General features: G+C 40.4%; 1 protein-coding gene across 5 annotated transcripts in view; it reads left to right on the forward strand.

Annotated features, from left to right (window-relative positions):
- slc6a9 (solute carrier family 6 member 9) overlaps nucleotides 1-9,062 on the forward strand; it is a 78,429-nt gene extending 69,367 nt beyond the window's left edge. For 4 of the 5 annotated variants that reach the window (XM_085806032.1, XM_085806031.1, XM_085806029.1 and 1 more), the window contains 7 exons: nucleotides 4-107; nucleotides 2,918-3,155; nucleotides 4,468-4,602; nucleotides 4,729-4,828; nucleotides 5,668-5,768; nucleotides 6,534-6,704; nucleotides 8,096-9,062. In XM_085806032.1, the coding sequence (XP_085662158.1) occupies nucleotides 4-107; nucleotides 2,918-3,155; nucleotides 4,468-4,602; nucleotides 4,729-4,828; nucleotides 5,668-5,768; nucleotides 6,534-6,704; nucleotides 8,096-8,374 (1,128 nt within the window). In that variant the 3' untranslated portion in view covers nucleotides 8,375-9,062. The remainder of the gene's footprint in view (nucleotides 1-3; nucleotides 108-2,917; nucleotides 3,156-4,467; nucleotides 4,603-4,728; nucleotides 4,829-5,667; nucleotides 5,769-6,533; nucleotides 6,705-8,095) is intronic. The other variant, XM_085806034.1, reaches the window with a different exon arrangement.
- The last annotated feature ends 9,794 nt before the right edge of the window (nucleotides 9,063-18,856 follow it).

Below are 18,856 nucleotides of genomic sequence, written 5' to 3' on the forward strand. Positions count from 1 at the left end.
TAGGTGTGGGGAGATGCTGCCTCTCAGATCTTCTACTCTCTGGGCTGTGCCTGGGGTGGGCTCATTACCATGGCTTCCTACAACAAGTTCCACAACAACTGTTTCAGGTTGGTGCTCCAGACTATAGATATACGACAACACTGCAAAAACTCAAAATCTTTCCAAGAATATGTCTCATTTCTAGTCAAAACTAATCTCTTTCCACTTCAATAAGACTCATCACCTAAAAATTAACTTGTTTTTAGATCATTTCACTTGTTTCAAACAAATTTTCACTTGAAATAAGTAGAAAAATTTGCCAGTGAAAGCAAGTTTTCTGTGCTTGTAATAAGAAAGAAAAACTTGCTCCACTATCAGATTTTTCTACTTATTTCAAGTGAAAATATGCTTGAAAGAAGTAAAAAAAAAAAAAGTGTATAAAAACAAGCTACTTTTAAAGTATAATTTGATTTGTTTTGACTAGAAATGACATTTTTACTAGAAATAAGACAAATATTCTTGGTAAGATTTTGTGTTTTTGCAGTGAACAAACCGCTTGAAAGGACTCGTTCAACATTTTGGCAAATACCTTAATTTATTCTCTTACTGAGAGGTGGACGAGACGGTCGACACCAGTCTCCCGTTTGTATTGTAATTATAAAGCTAGAGCCAGGTGGAAGCTAATTTATCTTAGCTTAACAAATTGAGATGGGAGAAACAGCTAGCTTGGCTCTATATGTGTTTACCAGCAGCTGTAAACAACATTAATTAACAAAATATAGTTGTCTCTTTTACCTGTTGTGAAGTGACAAGTTGTAGTTTTATGAGCCTGACACCTTTTGCACAGAACCAAGCTGTTGTTTATTTTTGCTTCCCTTTTGTGGAAAGCTAAGCTAATAAGCTACTAGCTCCAATTGTCATCTAACTCTAGCTGCAGAATCAGCCTGTATGAAAATGTCAAACTATTCCCATAAGAGAATAATTAGCCTATATGTATGCTTGTGATCTGTGAGAGTGTATCAACTCTAATATTGTAAGTCACAAAATATTGGTTTCCCAGAAACAGAAGATTTATGGCTGCGTGTGTGCATGTTTGAATCTATTCAGTTGGATCTTGCTAAACATGTAGGCTACTAGTGTGAGGTTGCTGCAGCCACTGTATCCACACACTCAGGTTTCAGTTTTAAAATCCTTAATGATGATGAATTGGAGGTGGTCAGGTTTTACCTAAAAGCAGTGCTGTGCCACAGCAGTTACTCTGGGAGTTTCTCGCCGTGTCTGCCCGTGTGAATGTGACCACGCTCATTTTGCATCAGGCTTCATTACACTGGTGCCGTGTCTCAGCAACAGGACCAGCATCTTATTATTTCCACTAATGAGAGAAAGTAGACAGTGAGGAGGCGTAGAAGGAGATAGGAGATGAAGTAAGGGGGAGGAAAAGTGGGAGAGAAAATAGACTTCCAGACAGAGGGAGAGGAGGAGACAGGTTGTTTGCTGGCTGCTTGGCCTCCCCCAAATGAGTCAGGGTTAAAGAGCAATGGAGAAAGTGAGAGGAGAAAGGTAAAGCAGTCAGAAGGTAACTAAGACTACAGGTCTAAAAGGAGAAGGAGAAGAAGGTGAGATAAGGTGAGACAGGGGGAGGGGCAGAGATAATACTTTCTTGGACTTGGAGTTAAGAGGCTGGTCGCGGCGTGCCTGAACACCAAGGGAACGAACGAGAAGCCAAGGAGAAGGTTAAGATGGAGTAAAGGGGACAGAGGAGGAGATAAGGAGAGGAAAAAGATGTCATTTACTCTCCTGAGCTCGTCCACACATGCTGACAGAGTGAGGGCGTCGGGGGTTGAGGAGAAAGGCTGAAGATATAATTTGTTCCTCTGCCAGGAGCTTGAGGTTTTGCTATCTGCGCACACAGCTGCGCGGCGGTCTAATCAGCTTGTGTTCTGCAGCTCCGTCCCCGCGGAGCCACTCTCTGCACTCCTGTAACAGCATCATCGCCTGGAAGTGCACACAGTGTAGGAGGTGGAGGGGGGGGGGGCTGACCTCGGAGTCATCAAAATTGACCCATGTGATAAATCTAACGAGGAACAGGAGGAAACAATGCACTCGGCTACATGAGTCAAATATGAACAAGGTCAAAGTCAGAGTGAGGTGTTTGAGCAGTATGGACCTTTAGTGGTTTATAGAGAAACATACTGTCTTATTGAAAATAGCGAAGGCTGTTGCTTTATATCCCCAGTGTTTGAGAAAATCACTCTGCAGCACTCCAGTAACAGTGGATACGTGGCTCAGTGTTTAAAGGAATATTCCAGGCATTTTTAAAATGCAGTTTGATCTGTTCAAGTGTGGTCATTTGCATAAAGACATTAAACAAATTATCTGTAGTTCTCAGGACATCTTGTTGCTGGATGAGTGGCTCTACACTGTATACGAGTGTCAGTGTCGGTGGGACATGTACAAAGAAAAACATTGCTCTCAATCACCTCTCTACACCACAGATTTCAACTGCACAGGAACACTTGTTCATTTTTACCATTCAAAATTGTCATTTCATTTATCAATAATCAAGTAGTGAACTGAGAAATCATTCAATGAAGTAGCATTTTAATGATGAATTCACATCATAATACCTTGATTATTCTATAACTGACTAGTAGAGTGAAAAAGAAAAATATTAATATTGATACTGATATTAGCTGTGGCCTGGATTTAAAATTAATTTGTAAAATTAGATTATCACATTTAGGAGAAAGATGTAAGTTTTCCATTAGCACAAATTAAATGAAAGGGTTTCTCTCCACCAATGTTTTAACAATAGCAAAACTTACAATCTTTTTTTTATTCAAGTTTTCTCTGATCTCGTACCTCGTGTGCACAGAGACAGTTTGTCCATCCTGTTTCCATCAGCATGATGTTTTTTTTCCCTCTCTGACACACACAGAGACAGCATCATCATCAGTATAACCAACTGTGCAACCAGCGTGTACGCCGGCTTCGTCATTTTCTCCATCCTGGGCTTCATGGCGCACCACCTGAACGTCCCTGTGTCCGAGGTGGCTGACCACGGCCCGGGGCTGGCCTTTGTGGCCTACCCAGAAGCCCTCACTCTGCTTCCCATCTCACCGCTCTGGTCGCTGCTCTTCTTCTTCATGCTCATCCTCCTGGGACTGGGGACTCAAGTAAGGCTGGGACACTTGTACAGCTCTTGTAGGTTTGTCCTTACACCTAAGTTTAAACAACAGTCCGACTATACTAATGCATAAAGACTTACAAGTTAATTAATTATGCAATATTACACATTTTATTTTGGGATAAGTATGACAGTGTGGTGCCTTAATGCCTTATGCTGTGACACTATGATCAAATTCTACTTAAAATACTTCTGTAACCTCAGCTGTTGGTGAATGTATGTATACTATACAGTACTTGTTAGTCACAGATACTTTTCGCGATCTCTCTATAGATTTTAGATACTGTGTTTTTCTTGTTTGTGGCTGGAGCTAGATAAAATTCCACTTAACACTCAGCTTGGCAGATATCCATATCCATAAAAATGCTACACAGAACCTGTTATCTGCAGTCTGTGCTTGTGTGTTTAGTGCACAGCTCAATGCTGATGCTGTAAATGGGCCTTTAGTTGATCACTGACAAGAATTCGGTGCATCAGCAGCTCAGAATTAGATCGGATCTGGATCTGCAGATGTGTTTAAAAACTGGTCGTATTACAACCTCTTCTCCTGGAAATGCAACGGCAGCTGAAGCTCTTATCAAGGGACAAGTACCACCACCTGCTCCCAGCAAGACACCACTTAGAAACTTACAAATAAGGCTTTTGCTTTTAAAGGCTTTTTATTCTTGACCCTCCAGTTAATTAACTGAAATTGAAAATTTAATATATTTGTGCTTCATCATGCTTCAACAGACTGCCCGCCCCCCCACCCATCATCCCACAATGCTTTCATGACAGGGAGCTGGTAAAACCAGAACAAACTGAGGAAATGCTATCATTGCTTTGTAATGAGGAAACATAGGAAGTAATGTGAAAAAATAAAAACAAATATAAAAATTAAGGAATAAAAACTAATCCCTAAAATTAAGTAAAAGAAACAAAACAACAAAACAGTATAAATATATAATTTTAAAAAGTATGTACACTGGGTGCTGCCCTCAGGTCCTTAATGAAAAGATGACTCGCCGTATGTTTTAGTCCTGACTTTTGGTCTTACTAAAAGACAACTACCAGAGGACCTGTGTGCTCTCACAGGCTTGTATAATAGAATCAAATCTGATAAATATGAGGGAACAAGACCTTTAAGAGCTTTGTAAACCAGAGAACCTAACCGAAACTGGTCCTATGTAGGAGGCACGTTGAAACATTACAAGTATGAAGGCTGTAAAAACTGGTAACATGAAAAACCTCAGAGCACTGTAGTACTCCCTGTGTCACCTCTCGTTTCCTGTAACATAAACCTCTCATCCCTGTTTCGTTAGTTCTGTCTGCTGGAGACCTTGGTGACGGCCATCGTTGATGAGATTGGTACAGACTGGATCATCAGAAACAAGACTGTAGTCACACTTTCGGTGGCCGTAGTTGGATTCCTGCTGGGGGTACCACTAACAACACGGGTAAGTCACACACACACACACACACACACACACACACACACACACACACACACTGTTGACTCTGAATGCAGCCTGGTTTTCTTTCATGGAAGTGAAACTTGGACCTCCTCTGTTCTCTGTGTGCAGGCGGGGATCTACTGGCTGCTACTGATGGACAACTATGCTGCTAGTTTCTCTCTGGTCATCATCTCCTGCATCATGTGCATCTGCATCATGTATATTTATGGTAAGGAGTGAAAAAGACTGAGTGTTTTTATCATCTGCATTTGACATGTATGATCATGGCAAGAAACTGACATGTTTAAAGGGAACAATGTATGTTCTGAGACATTATTATAAATACATATACAGCTTAGTGGTTCACTAATTGGACATAACCAGAGGTAATGACTCCACAGAGGGAAGGTTTCAGTACAGCCATAATTGAGTCTGAAAGCAGAAATATTTTCCATCAGCAGTGAATGTGAGTCGTAGCAGAGCCAGGACTAAAGATTCTGCAGCACCTTGTCACGACATGACTTTTACAATTATTCATGAAGCTACCGTGTCAACTCATAATTATACACCCATGTTCAACATTCACAAGGAGGAAAATACAAGAGAGGCACAGAGAGAGATTATTCTCCACCAGTGAATAGACAGATGTTAATACCGTAGTTACTGTATGTTATTTGCAGAATTTATTCCCCTTTTCAGTTTCACAAGCACACATTAAAAATTCATTCATTGTGCATCGGAAAGAGTAATTATTCGATAGATTTATATAGTTGAGGCATGAAAGTGTCAGACGTGATGTTTGTAGACCAGAATAATATTCTCAGTCAACAATCAACTCACAGTTGATGAAAGTGCGTTACAGTGGAGGTTCTCATCATAGCATCATGGAGTGTAGAGTGCAACCTATCAAATTGGATTCGGCTCAGGTCACCATCTTTAGTAGAAATGTGGAAGACATGATAAAGATTGGTCCTTGAATGCTTGAATGCTAAATATTGATAAAGAGTCAAAGAAACCGGACAAACTGCACGCTAAGTTTGCTGAATAATGTTTTTGTTTTCATCGCAGGTCACAGGAACTACTTCAGAGATGTGGAGATGATGCTGGGATTCCCACCTCCTCTCTTCTTCAAAGTCTGCTGGAGATTCATCTCCCCCGTCATTATCTCTGTGAGTCAACACACACACACACACACACACACACGAACACGCTTCACAGCAACTGATCAAAATGAAACACCGCTCATTGTCCCACTTCCTGATTTGAGGAGTTTTGCTTGACAGACACCACGCACTGGTCCGGTCCATTTAAAGGGAGCACGGGCTTCTCGATATTCCTGAGTTGCTGACACATTGTTAGGCGCTTGACCTATATTTCCAGCCGCCATCAACACTAATCTGTTTGGCTGCTGTTGGCCCTGTTTCCAGTATAAACCTCTAAAAGCAAATCTTTTTGACTGGGAAACGGACACATGCAGCCGCTATCAATGGTATTTCCCAAGCAGGCGTATTAGTCCACTAAGCTGCTGGGCCAACCAAGAAACGCATTGTTGTGGATTACTGGTCAGATTTCAGGCACTTTTGTTCTCTCTTTCATTTCACTACACAGATTAATGCCCCTCTCTCCAGGGGCCTTCGCTAGAGCTGTGACCAAACTCACTGCTTCACTGCTGCGGGGAACAGTCAGGATTTATAGTTAAAATCATCTGCAACTTCTAAAGCGCACATCTGCTGCGCTGCTGGCTGCAGATGTTTCACCTGTACAGAGCAATGTTTTCTGGATGTTCACTGTGTTTACTCATATTTCTTTGTGTTCACCAAACATTTGTGCAGATGATCTCAAACACACTGGATGTGGTTTATTTGTTAAAGCACACAGTTTCCAGCCTGACGTCACATGTTCACACCTTCTCCGTCTCTTTTCTTTCCGTGTAGTTCATCCTGATCTTCACGGTGATTCAGTACAAGCCCATCACCTACAATGACTACGTGTACCCCGGCTGGTCTCTGGCCATCGGCTTTGCCATGGCTATGTCCTCAGTGGTCTGCATACCCATCTACGCCCTCTACAAGATCTCAAGGTCCCCAGGAGCCACCTTCAGAGAGGTACCGACCCCACGACTGCTCATTGCACTGTGGAAATCCCTGCTCTGAAATACATGGGCCATCTGTAGAATATAAAACAGGCTTATACAGTGGATGGTTTATGTACTCGTTCAAGAGTTACAATACCACTTCCACACCTTACAGAAAAACCACATGAACCACGTGATTCACATGTGAAAAATTTTGCACATGGAAATCATGTTATTTGCACATGGGGAACATGTGTAAAACATATTACCTAGGGTTGCAAAGGGGCAGAAAATTTCCAGTAAATTTCCAGAAACTTTCTATGGGAAGGTAAGATGGGGAATTTTGGAAATATTCCAACTTGGAAACTTTCCATGGGAATAATGGGAATTTATGGGAATTAACTGGAAATTGGGGATCATTTAAACAAACTGTATCATATCCAAACATAAATGTAAATATTTTGTGTTGTAATAAGTAGACATCCATGCAAAATAATATATACAATATAATATTCCCGTTTATTCCCATATATTCCCGTTAGTTCCCATATATTCCTGTTAATTCCCATATATTCCCGTTAATTCCCATATATTTCCATTTATTCCCATATATTCCCGTTAATTCCCATATATTCCAGTTAATTCCCATGGAAAGTTTCCAACTTTGAAAATTCCCAGAATTTTGCAACCCTGATATTACCACATGTGGAAAATGGGTTCACATGGGAATTCACATGTGATTCTGTAGTGGGAAAATACACTTTCTGGGGCCTGTCCTTATATGTTCTGTTAAAGGTTGTAAAACGTTGTAAAACTATGTATGGAAGAAACTTAGGAATGTGTATTCAGCATTTTGACAACCACCTGTGGCTGCTTTTGTTAGGCTTAACACAGTGCAAGACCGTATATGGAGTAGCCGTCAGGAAGTGACGTATGCACCACAGGTGCTGAAACATTGTGACGTGTATATGAGCAGGATCTCGTCCCAATGTCATTACGCTTTCCCAACTGGTGACTATGGCTGTTGCTGTTCAGGAACGTCCACTTGCAAGCGAATAAACCAGCAAGAAGCTCATCTTTTTTGCGAGTACTCAGTTTTTCCCCAACAGATTCACATAAAATTGGGCCAAAACCACATGTGCAAATAACATGATTCCCATGTTCCAAATTTTTTACATGTGAATCACATGTGAAGTTCACGTGGTTTTACTCTAAGGGCATTTTCTTCTACCTACATATCTAGATCTCTCTCTCCTAGATATCTACAGTATATTATCTATCTAAACTCAGTGTCAGGTAAAAAGGTTTTGTTCAAAGCTTTGAGTAAGGAGTCTAGCTTTAACTATTCATGAACTGCTGTATCTTTCACTGTCTCGTACAACATTTTGGTCTAAACTTCTTCTCTCCCTCTACCTGTCTCAGCGGTTGAAGTTTGCCTGCAAAGCACATCCAAAGTGGGGCCCAGCCCTGAAGGAGCACCGGACAGGCCGCTACGCCCCCATGGCCTCCGAAGACACTGTGGAGGCTCGTCCCCTTAAGGAGAAGGAGGAGCTGAAGGAAGAGCTGAAAGAGGAGGAGAAAGAGAAGGAAAAGGAGAAGGAGAAGGAGAAGGAGAAGGAGAGGAAGGATGAGATCAGCCTCACCATCCAGGGAAGCAACGGCTCCACCAACACACACAATAACCCCAACCCCAGCGCATAGACGGCACCCCACTCTGTCAACACTACTGGGCACGCCCCCCAATCTCCAACCCCCCCACCCCCCCCCTCCCTTCCCACCCTTCGCGGCCACCATCTACTCCTTCTCTTGCTCCCTTTTCCTCCATCCTCACCCCACTTTCCCACAGTCCTCTGTGGGGGAGATCCTATTCGCTGGAGACCTTTACATATTGTAAGGGCTTATTATATCTATCCTAACCTCTTCTATCTATCTGTGTGTTGTCTCTAGATAAATGAAGAAAAAAAAAAAAGAAAGGAAGAAAAAATTGGGTCATCATCCAAAATATTTGCGTGTATGTTTAGTGTGTGCGTGCGTGTGAGTGGGTTGTTAATTTGTTCAGCATAATTTAATAATGCAGTTTGTTTTTCCTTTCATTTTTTGTAAGACTCGTATATGTCATCATCATATGCAGTTAGAGGTACGGTAGATTGTGAAGCTGCATGTGTTTGTTTTGTGCATGCAGCAACATAGAGACACACACTGTTCTCCGTTATTCTGTTAGCTGGGTCTGTTTGGGATTGGTGACTTTCCAGCGGCAGCGATTTTGACAGCTAGAGACTCGTCGTCGTGGTGCTGTAACATAGAGGAGGAGGGAGAACTGTGCCTGTACTGGCCATTTACAGTTTGATGATGCTAAGAGGACAGAAAATAGTCACAATTATCATGGCCAAGGGGAGAAAAAAAAAGAGGCGGATACACTCATTCACACTCATACACTCACACTATTGTACATTTTACAGCACACAGTGACCTCAACCATAGTTGATCTCAGCTTAAGACTAAGCCTGTTGTTTTTTATGCTGCTGCTTCTTTTAAAAAAAAAAAAAAGTTCTACAGAGCACAAATATTTAACACCCGAGATGGCGACTGACACTTAGGGCTGATTTTCTGTGGAAATTTTGCCTCCATTTGTAACTTTTTTTCCACTAAAGCTGCTTAAACTTTGAGAACTCAGCAGAGAAACATCAGTGAACTTTAACCGTACTGTAACTCTCTGCCTCCGCATTCACACACACACACACACACACACATACAAAAAATATTTGCTCCTAGTTTTTTGACAGAAGAGATCCCATGGCCATTTCTCAGGGTCCAAGCAGAAGTTAAACTTTGTGGTTTGTTGTTGTTCCTTGCTTGTGGAAACCAATTGTCTCAACTAAGGCGGCCTGTTATAACATTACAGGGACTGAAAACAGCTCGCTGTCGAAAAACTCCTGCACACACATGCACGCGTATACACGGAAAACAGGTGGGTGCAACTCTAAATATAGAAGTGCCATCTCTTCTCAAGTCTTCCAGGCATTCTTTTTGAGTGAAATGCATCTTGGGATGTGGTCTGTGACAGAGGAACCCAGGCTCCAGGACGTTAGCCAGCGAGAGGCTTTGTTGGAGTGTGTGTCTCCACATGTGGGTCGTAGCAATCTGCCCCATTCAGGCATGTTACCAAAAACATTATCTAAGTTACCTGAGTCCTGTACATGTTTTTGGTAACATATATTAACATATATACACGTATATGCATATACATATACATGTATATGTATATATATATCAGAGACAGATCAGGTGTCAGTCTCTTACAGTCAGTGGAACCTTTAATGTATTTACAGACACTTGTTTTTAAAGCTCTGAGCCAAGCTGTGCTGGGACTGATGGAGAGGAAGCATAGTGAACGCAGCTTGTTTCCAGAGGAATATAGAGTTAAGATCTTACGTAGTTTTAAATGTAGCTGTATAGTATCGTTCTCTCAGTAGAATTCTCCTTTTTACCTCTACTGTTATTGTAAAGTAACCTAGTAAATAATTATAAAGATAAGATATGTTTATTTTGTACAAAAAAAAAAAGAAAAACTACAGAACCATTATTAACCGTGTTTACCATTCCTCATCTATTACTTCTTTTGTTGGAGGGGGGGAGGGTGTTAGGATGGCGAGGGGGTGTCTTCAGCATGCAGAGTACCTGATTGGAAAGCATCCCAGGCTGTATTGTTGTAGTGATGTGATGGCAGAGGTTTATGGTGGCGTAAAGACAGATTAAGCAGCTGTGCAAGGATTTGATCTGCGCCACATGTTCCTTGGTATTATGATCCTAAAATGCTTTGTTGGACACCTGCTCAGGTGATTGTGAGATGTGTTTTGCTTCACAGGCAGAGGGAGGTTTTCGAGGTTGCATCAGGTCTGGTTTTTCACAGTTTGAATTACTAGAGGGCTACGATACCAGTACAAGCAAGGAACACATTCACAATAATCTATGTTACGCTGCGTATTGTAGCCTACGCAGCATATTTATATATAGAGTTCAACATTTTGGGAACTATGCTTACTCGCGTTCTTCCTGACAGTAAGATGAGAAGATGCCACTCTCATGTCTGTATGCTAGATGTGCCAGCAGGTGGTTAGCTTAGCTTAGCATAGAGACTGGAAAACAGGGGGGAACAGCTAGCCTGGCTCTGTCCAAAGGTAACAAAATCCACCTCTAAAGCTCAATTTACATGTCGTGTTATCTTATTTGTGCACAAAAGAAAAAAGGAAAAAAATAAAACGCTGGCTGCTGGGCAACAGGCCCCAGCCAAGGGATAGTCCAGCACGTAAGGTCCTTAAATCAGCAAACTGTTACTTTGACAAGTGCCGCTCAGAGAAACCTACAGAGATAAAGACATTGATGTTTAAGCACATAACCACAACCTTAGTGGGGTTGTGAATGATAAGCACAACTGGCATTCTGAAACAAGCACACACCTCCACCAGGTGTTTATCAGGCCTCTGCACACTAAGGTTCTCACATTATAGAAACATGCAGTGGCTGCTATACTAGATGAAGAAGTGTAGCCTCAAGTGAGTCATCTGTTTCGGTTCATTCTTTAACCATTCACACCATACATGACATATTTTGTAGTAGTTTTTTTTTTCTTTTTCGTTGTTCTTTTTTTTTAATTAAAATGACTGCAAAACCAGGTGCTCTATGAAACAATACATCTCCAACATCATCTAATCTAATCATATTATTGTGTTGCCTCTTCAGAAAAAAAAAACACATTAGAAATTCCGAGTTACACTCTTGAAATGAGGTTTTATTTGCTGAGAAAAAGGTGAATATGAACCTATTATACTCAGTGTATTTTGGGACAGCTTGTAGCTCAGACCGTTTCCTGTTTGTGATTGCCTGTCTTGTGTGGTCATGCTGTAGTAGGTGAAGCTTAGCTGCCATGTTACCATGCTATCTCTCTATATATCCCGACTCCATCTCAGCTGGCCCTCTGGCAACTCTTCCTCCCTTTGTACAGTAATGTAAAAAAATTATAATCGAACTGTGTATGTGTGTGTTTATCTTTGCTTTGATTTTTTGGGGGGATGGGTACGTGTGTTGTTTTTTTTTTAGTTTTTTTTTTGGTGGGTTCAGGGAGGGGCGGGTATTGTTTTATTTCGTTTTTGATTTGTCATTCTTCTTGTAGTGTTATGTAGACGATGTCATGTGTATCGTGTACTCTGTGTGTAGTGGATTAGCTCTTACTGCTGAGCCTGCACGTAGAGCAGGCGTAGTGTCAGTATTGATGTCAATGTACCTCTAATCTATCAGAACTAGCCATGTCCTACTCTGCTAATAACATACAGTCTATCTTTTAAGAAAAAAACCATTTTGTACTAAAAGGAGAAGGAAAACTACATATTTTATCTTTGGATTTTAATCATTGTTTATCCATGTTCAATGACACTACTTTTTTTCTGGTTGTTTTGGAAGTTGTATTCATAGGAACACTAAGATAAAGCCAGCTGATATAAAAGCATTGCCAAACAAAAAGCTTTGGATCGAAACTTGAACTACAAAAGAATGGTTAGATTTTATGGTGAGCTCTGTTGTAGACGGCAGCAGCAGCAACATAATGTTTGTTTTTTATTAAGAAAAAAAAAAATAGTATTACATATTTTTCACAGTGCAGTGCCAACAGTCGTACATCGCTGTTTACCTTTAATATCCTTTGGCCCTTCAACTGAACAGTTTGGCTTTTTCTGTCTAGTTGTTAGAAATCTTTAGAAAACAAGAAAAATCAAAACACCAAAATTACACTGCAACCAAGACTAAATCAACTTCAGGACCCATTAAGTCATATACTCATTCTTGTGCAGCACTGATGCATAATAACATTATATAACATTGTTTTACATCGACATTGTAGCCATTTATGACTTATATGTATCAAACAAGGGCCTTGTTACTATTCTAAACAAATTAATTGGTAAAATGAACCTCTAGTTATTGCATAAGAAGAAGAATAAGACCTGACCCATTTGGCCCCATTTCGACCCATGTCTTCATAGTTTAACTGTACAGGGTTGTACAGGGGTGGGTGTACAGGAAGTCACTAATGCAGAAGAACATATACTACATGACGGTTCAGACCATTTTTTGCGCACAAATTCACAGCACAACTCTGCTCCACTGTACTAAAAAACAAAACTGTGATTTTACCTTTGCTTCTGTGGTTCTCTGTAAGTTACAGAATATTACCTCTTGAATTTCTTACTACTGCTCATAGAAGCATAATCTCATGTTTCAGCACTTTAAAAAAAATCATTAGTTTTTTTTTTATAAGCAACAAGAGAAAAAATATAATTAGAGTAACGATTACATTTCATTTTGGGGGGGGGGGGATAAGCAAGAACAGTATATGTGTTTTTCAGTGGTCTGGCTGAAAGAAACTGTCCAAGTGTCAGTGGGTGAAATGCTGTGTTGTTGCTATGCCAATGTGAATTGTTTCATGGGAGGAATGGAGAAGAAAAAAGCACAAGTGAGAAAAGAGAACACAGGTCTTCTGGTACCTTCTATCATATCTATCTATCTATCTAACCATGTCTGTTCTTCTTCTTCAACCTTTAGGGCCAAAATCCATTGAAATGTCTTAGTCCTGTCAGCTGTATATCGTAAACTGTTGAATTACAAAATGGTAAATAAAATTTATTTTAAAGATCAGTGTGCTGCTGTGTTGTTTTATTAACAATCCTATACATTTATTCCTTTGGGAGAGCTTAATTATATAGTATACCAAAAAGGCCAAAACACACCTTTTATCTCCTGGTTTAATTATTCTACATCTTTTAGCAGTGTCAGACAATCAATAACTTAAATGATGAAACTCCATTTTGTAGAGCATTTTTCTAATGCAGATGACTGATAAAAAAAAAAGACCAAATAAGAAAATCAGATACAATAAAATAATTTTTCAAAGCTATAATGACATTAACAGACAGAAAACAGAATATTCCTAAAATAATCTGATTCAATATAATACCGTAATTACTTAAAAACATGTGTAAACCAACCTTAATATTGCCTGTTTAACTCACCCCAGTTAAGGCCATTCAATGACCACAGCAGGAATATTGTGTCATTAATCTCAGTTTCCACTGGTGACCTCAGTGCTCACTATTCAGCAGCAATTGGAGTCTTACATTAGAGTGAAGCTCTGTTTGAAAAGGTAAAAAAGCCAAGGCTCTCCAAGTCTTGCCTGTAATAAAAAGCCTTTTAATACTGCATGGGTGACACCCACACATTCCAGCTAAAAGCTCAATGACTGTATTGAAGTAGAATAGAGACACTGGCACTTAAATCACACAAGGCATGACATCCACAAGTTACAACTGAGTGGATGGAGGACAAGAGGAAGGTGGGGCTGCAGAGGAACCACTGGAGATAAATCAGAGAGAAACAACTATCATTTTGCTTCTCCCCCTAATAGGCCAAACTACATGTACTATACCACGGGTTCAGTGCAGTAGCACAGTTTTATTTACCCCCACTAGGTGGGGTTGGAGAGACAATTGTTTTAAAGCAAAGACCAACAGCTTGACATCTGTTAGCCATCCATTAGCTTACATTCACACAAGTTGCCTAATGTTAACCTAATGTGTACATGTATGTATTCTATCAATTAAAAAAAACCTCGGATCACTGCTTGACTATCACTGAACAATATCCAACATCTGATTTTGATCATCTATAACCTTACGATATAATGGGTTATCTTAAAATCTTAACATTGCATGAGCAATTACTTTTGTTGACTGCTCACACGGTATATATGATAGTCAGAAAGTGTTTGAAGAGATTTGGTTTTCATAATTATTTAGATTCTCACCACTCACATTTGCCAAAGTGCCAATAAATTAAAATTTCCTACAAAAGCACAACTGATACATGTTTGGATGTGTCATTAATATTCCCCTGCCTGTCTGATGACATAATGAATGACATGTAAAAGCACTGACAGAACAAGCATACTACCATGTGGAGTCAGTAGGGGGCAGCATGACTGTAAATATAGAACCTGCTCTTTATGGAAGCAGGTCTGTACAGTGGCCTGGTGTCAAGGCAACACTCGCATGAAGAGCATTACACGCTTCAAATGTGGCAACAAACATGATGTGTCACATCATAAAAAAATTCAGATGACTGTGATTTTCATTTGTGTTTCACATCACACTATCTTATTGATGCACCATTGTGTGCATGCAACGGCACTAAGACCTGATCAGAGCTGGTAGTGCAATGTTCACTGACAAAACACAAAACATGATAAAAGTGCTGGAGGAAACATACAGAGAATGCATTTATAATTAGTTCTTTCTGTCTTCAGTGAATGTAATGCATAAAAAATAGCAATATATAACAGTAAACTGGTGCAGTGTAGTCCCATTCCTTTATGACCTGTGAGCTTATATCAGTAATGCCCTGAATGGCTCGTTGGACATTTTTCTTACAAAAGAGCCAAATTAAACTGCATCCATGGGTGCAGCAGTTTTGACTTGGCTGTCCAAGTAAAAAGCTCTTGACACCACATTCAGTATGTGGGCTAAATATTATACACATGACTGTGCCCAGCAGGTTTTGGGGGGTGTTGGATAAAACAGCCAGAAGTCTCAGAGGAGGAATCAGAAGGGGGCAGCATGACTGTGGATATAAAGACCCCCCCACCCCCATCCGAGCCTATTTTAAAGGCACATCTACACAAGCCAAGTCATTTTATTGCTTGGCCATAACATCCATCATAGGCGTCACCAGGTTACAGGATTAAAACACCGTGTACACAGCACTACTTGTGCTCATCACCGGCTTGTTGTTTTTGCAGTTACATGAGTCTGCTATCAGACCTGCTAATCACTTCCACAAGCTCGTCAGCTGTGGACCTGTTGGGGAAGATAGGGGACAACATCATCCCTTTCAGGCAATAACATACAGATGACAGGTGCGGAGGTGTAACTGTTGATTGTAATGCTTGTATACTGGCCATATTGTCCAGAGGACACTGCAGTGGAGTGGTGCAGCTGCTGCGTCGGGGGTGGCTGAAGGACATTTCCTTGACTGGAGTCACCTTTTTTTTTTTGACAGAAAGCAATTTTCCTGCTTCTGGGACCATTGTTGCATTTTGTTTGAAAGGTGACTCCAGTACTGGAAATCCAACACTTTCTCCTTACCAGAAGTGAAATAGAGTCACCACTCAGGGTCACCGCGAGCAAGCTGTTGGTCCTTCACTTCTGTCAGCTATAATATACGACCTATCAGCAGTGTGACAGCAGGAAGTAATACTTTCATTAATAAGGCTGATGAGTGAGAGGAGCTACTATTGTTATTCAGATCATCTGAAGCTAGACAGAGATTAATAAATTCACTGAACAATCCTTCATCCTGGTGTCAGCTTATAATCATTTGTTCCACGTTGCACGAGCAAGATGCAGATTTTAACAGTGTATTTATACAACATACAGATTTATCATCACCGACTGAATGTCAGAGAGAGTGTAAGGGGTGTTGCAGCATAACACAAATAGACTGTATGAGTAAAACATGCAAGAGGCAATTCGGTGAAAATTAAATAAATGGATAACCATCTAGTAATCTAGTAATTAAATAATTATCTAATGATTAATCAAGCATCTGTGCTGCATTCTCTCTTGATTCCACTTGATAATATGCCACAATTTTCTGTGTTACACATACCCCCCCCCCCACCCCCCGACTGGTTTTGGACTGTTGGCTCTGGTGAAACAAACAACGAGAGAAGAAAAACATCAAAGTTGTCACCTTGGGCTCTGGGAAATGTGAATTTTGAGTCGAGCTGGAGGCATTGCTGTTCAGCCTGTTGATGTTTTAGTCAAACCTGAAATCCAAAATCTCCTACAGGTTGCACAGAGAATGAATCCTGATGACTCTGATGATCCCTGACTTGTCACCGCTAGGCACATTAGCCTAATCTGTACTTTGCATTTACTAATGAAAATACATTAAAATATTAACAGGCTAAACCGATGTAAGTAGGAAAAGGAAAACTTCACATCAACAACATTAATATTGTCATTGTGAGCAGGTTGGAATACTGATACCAGCATTAGGACTTATAGCACCTTTGTAGCAAAACTGCCCTCATGAAATAAAAAAAACAAAACAAACAGCAACCCATAAATCATCTGTGCAGCCTATTACAACTCCTTTTATGATATTATCATTTGATTATTAGGTGACCTGCAGCTATAGAGCAAGAGTCAGCTGACAAAGAATAAAAGCTGGGCCGCATCCTTCGCATTTAAAGATCAATTCAGTCGACCCACCACGATTAGGCTGTTCCATTTCAAATGCATCCTTCTTTTCATGGGCAATGAAGGGTGCAATGGGTGCATTCATCACAGCCCAACCTATTACAAGATTCATTGTGTTCTGGTAATGAAAGAAAACAACTCTGTCACAGAACCTGAGGATTGCACTTAAAATTTGTACTGGGGGTTCAGCTCAGTTGAACAATTAATACCTTTAAAACCTGAGTTTTCAGGTTTTAATGACTAATAGTCATGTGTTGTCAAGGTTTCTAGGCAACGACACTGACATTTGGCGAGACAGTGGGGGCACAGCTGGTAACATAAGGTATTAATTCTCTTAAGGCCTGGTCGTCTCCTTTCAGTTGGCATTATTGTAGCCTATGAATGGTTTCATCTACTGTACTGCAGCCTTAACTGGTGTAAAGAAACACAGCAACCAAGTCCGTGTTAAGAGGGTTAGAATGAATGTGGGTCGATAGAATGTAAAAACAGCGTATTTCCTGTTTCAAAATGAGCCAACCATTTTTCTGTTATCTGTAAATGTTATGCAACTTTTTATTGCCCTAACCAAACTGTGACAACAAAGATCATCTATCCTTAGAGAAGTATGTACTTTAACCCAAACCACAATCTTTTATTGAACCCAACCAAGTTATTTTTGTTCCCAAACCATGACCATTACACAACCTTTACGGGTGTGTTTGTTATTGTTGCCACGATGATGACACTATGACACGCCGGCCACCGGTTCGCGCCGATAGCTCATACCAAAAGGTGAACCAACAATGAAATGACCAACAAGTTGTTTGATGCTAAGGCCAGTAAAGTTGTTTAATGTTGAGGGCTTTGTTTTCTGTCCAGGTACATTCCCACAGTGCTAGCTAGCTTGTTCCTTTTCAAAACTGTTAGTTGCCGATTTCCTTTAGCCCCTAATGCGAGTCAAACTACAAAAACCCCTGGGTGCCACCTCCCATTTTGCTACTCCAAAGCATCTCTGGCCTAATTGACCATGGCTGCCTAGTAAACATCCCTGCCTTTCAAACTCAGTGTCCCCAGTTAAAGCTGGCTTTAGACAGTTGAGTCATTTTCTCAGCCTTGATAAAAAAAAAAAAAAACAACAAAAAACTAAAACCTTTCAGAACCGCAGGTGCCATAATACGCCAATTTCCACCAGCTTATCAATAAATGACCATGACTGTGAAATAGAGTGTATTCATGCCACTTCTTTCATTCCGTCAGTGACGTAATATAGCAATCAGTACCATTCATTACCAATAGCCATACCGTCCTTTCCATTTCTCAGACAGATTTGAAATTTGTTTGAACATTATGCAGAATTGGCTTTGTTGGCTTAGCTAAATGTTCGTCTGCAAGCCTGTCAGTCACCCTGTAATTGCTTCGCCACTTTGCAATTCTCTTTAGATTTCCAAAAGATAGTGGAACATGTCGACTGTTAAATTGGAGGAAAATAGTTTCCAAAGCCAGCTAACAACACTGACTTCATCAAATTAACCTGGTGCTGCCTTTGCCAAGGTTTTCACAACATGTCCATCCCGGTAAAAATTAGTCCACTAATTCCCATTTCCTGAAGGGTGACTTCGTATTTTAACTTTAAATTAACAGTGTTTTTGTTGGCTGGTGAGCAATAATACCAAAGTTTACTGAGAGTGCTGCGAGGGTAAATGTGTTCTCCTGGCACTAAACAGGCTTTTAATTTCCACAGGTGCCAAGACACATATCATTTCACCTTGTTGCTGTCAGAAAGGAATTTAAATGACCAACCTTTGAACCAAAACAATGCAAGAAATGAGAGGAAAAAATGTTTTTGTCAGAAATGGTGGAAATAGTATTCATAGTGATATCTTGAGACTTGAGATGT

This window comes from Trachurus japonicus, chromosome 17 (genome assembly GCF_045865225.1).
Source record: "Trachurus japonicus isolate A0001 chromosome 17, Traja_1.0".
NCBI classification, from domain to species: Eukaryota; Metazoa; Chordata; class Actinopteri; order Carangiformes; family Carangidae; genus Trachurus; species Trachurus japonicus.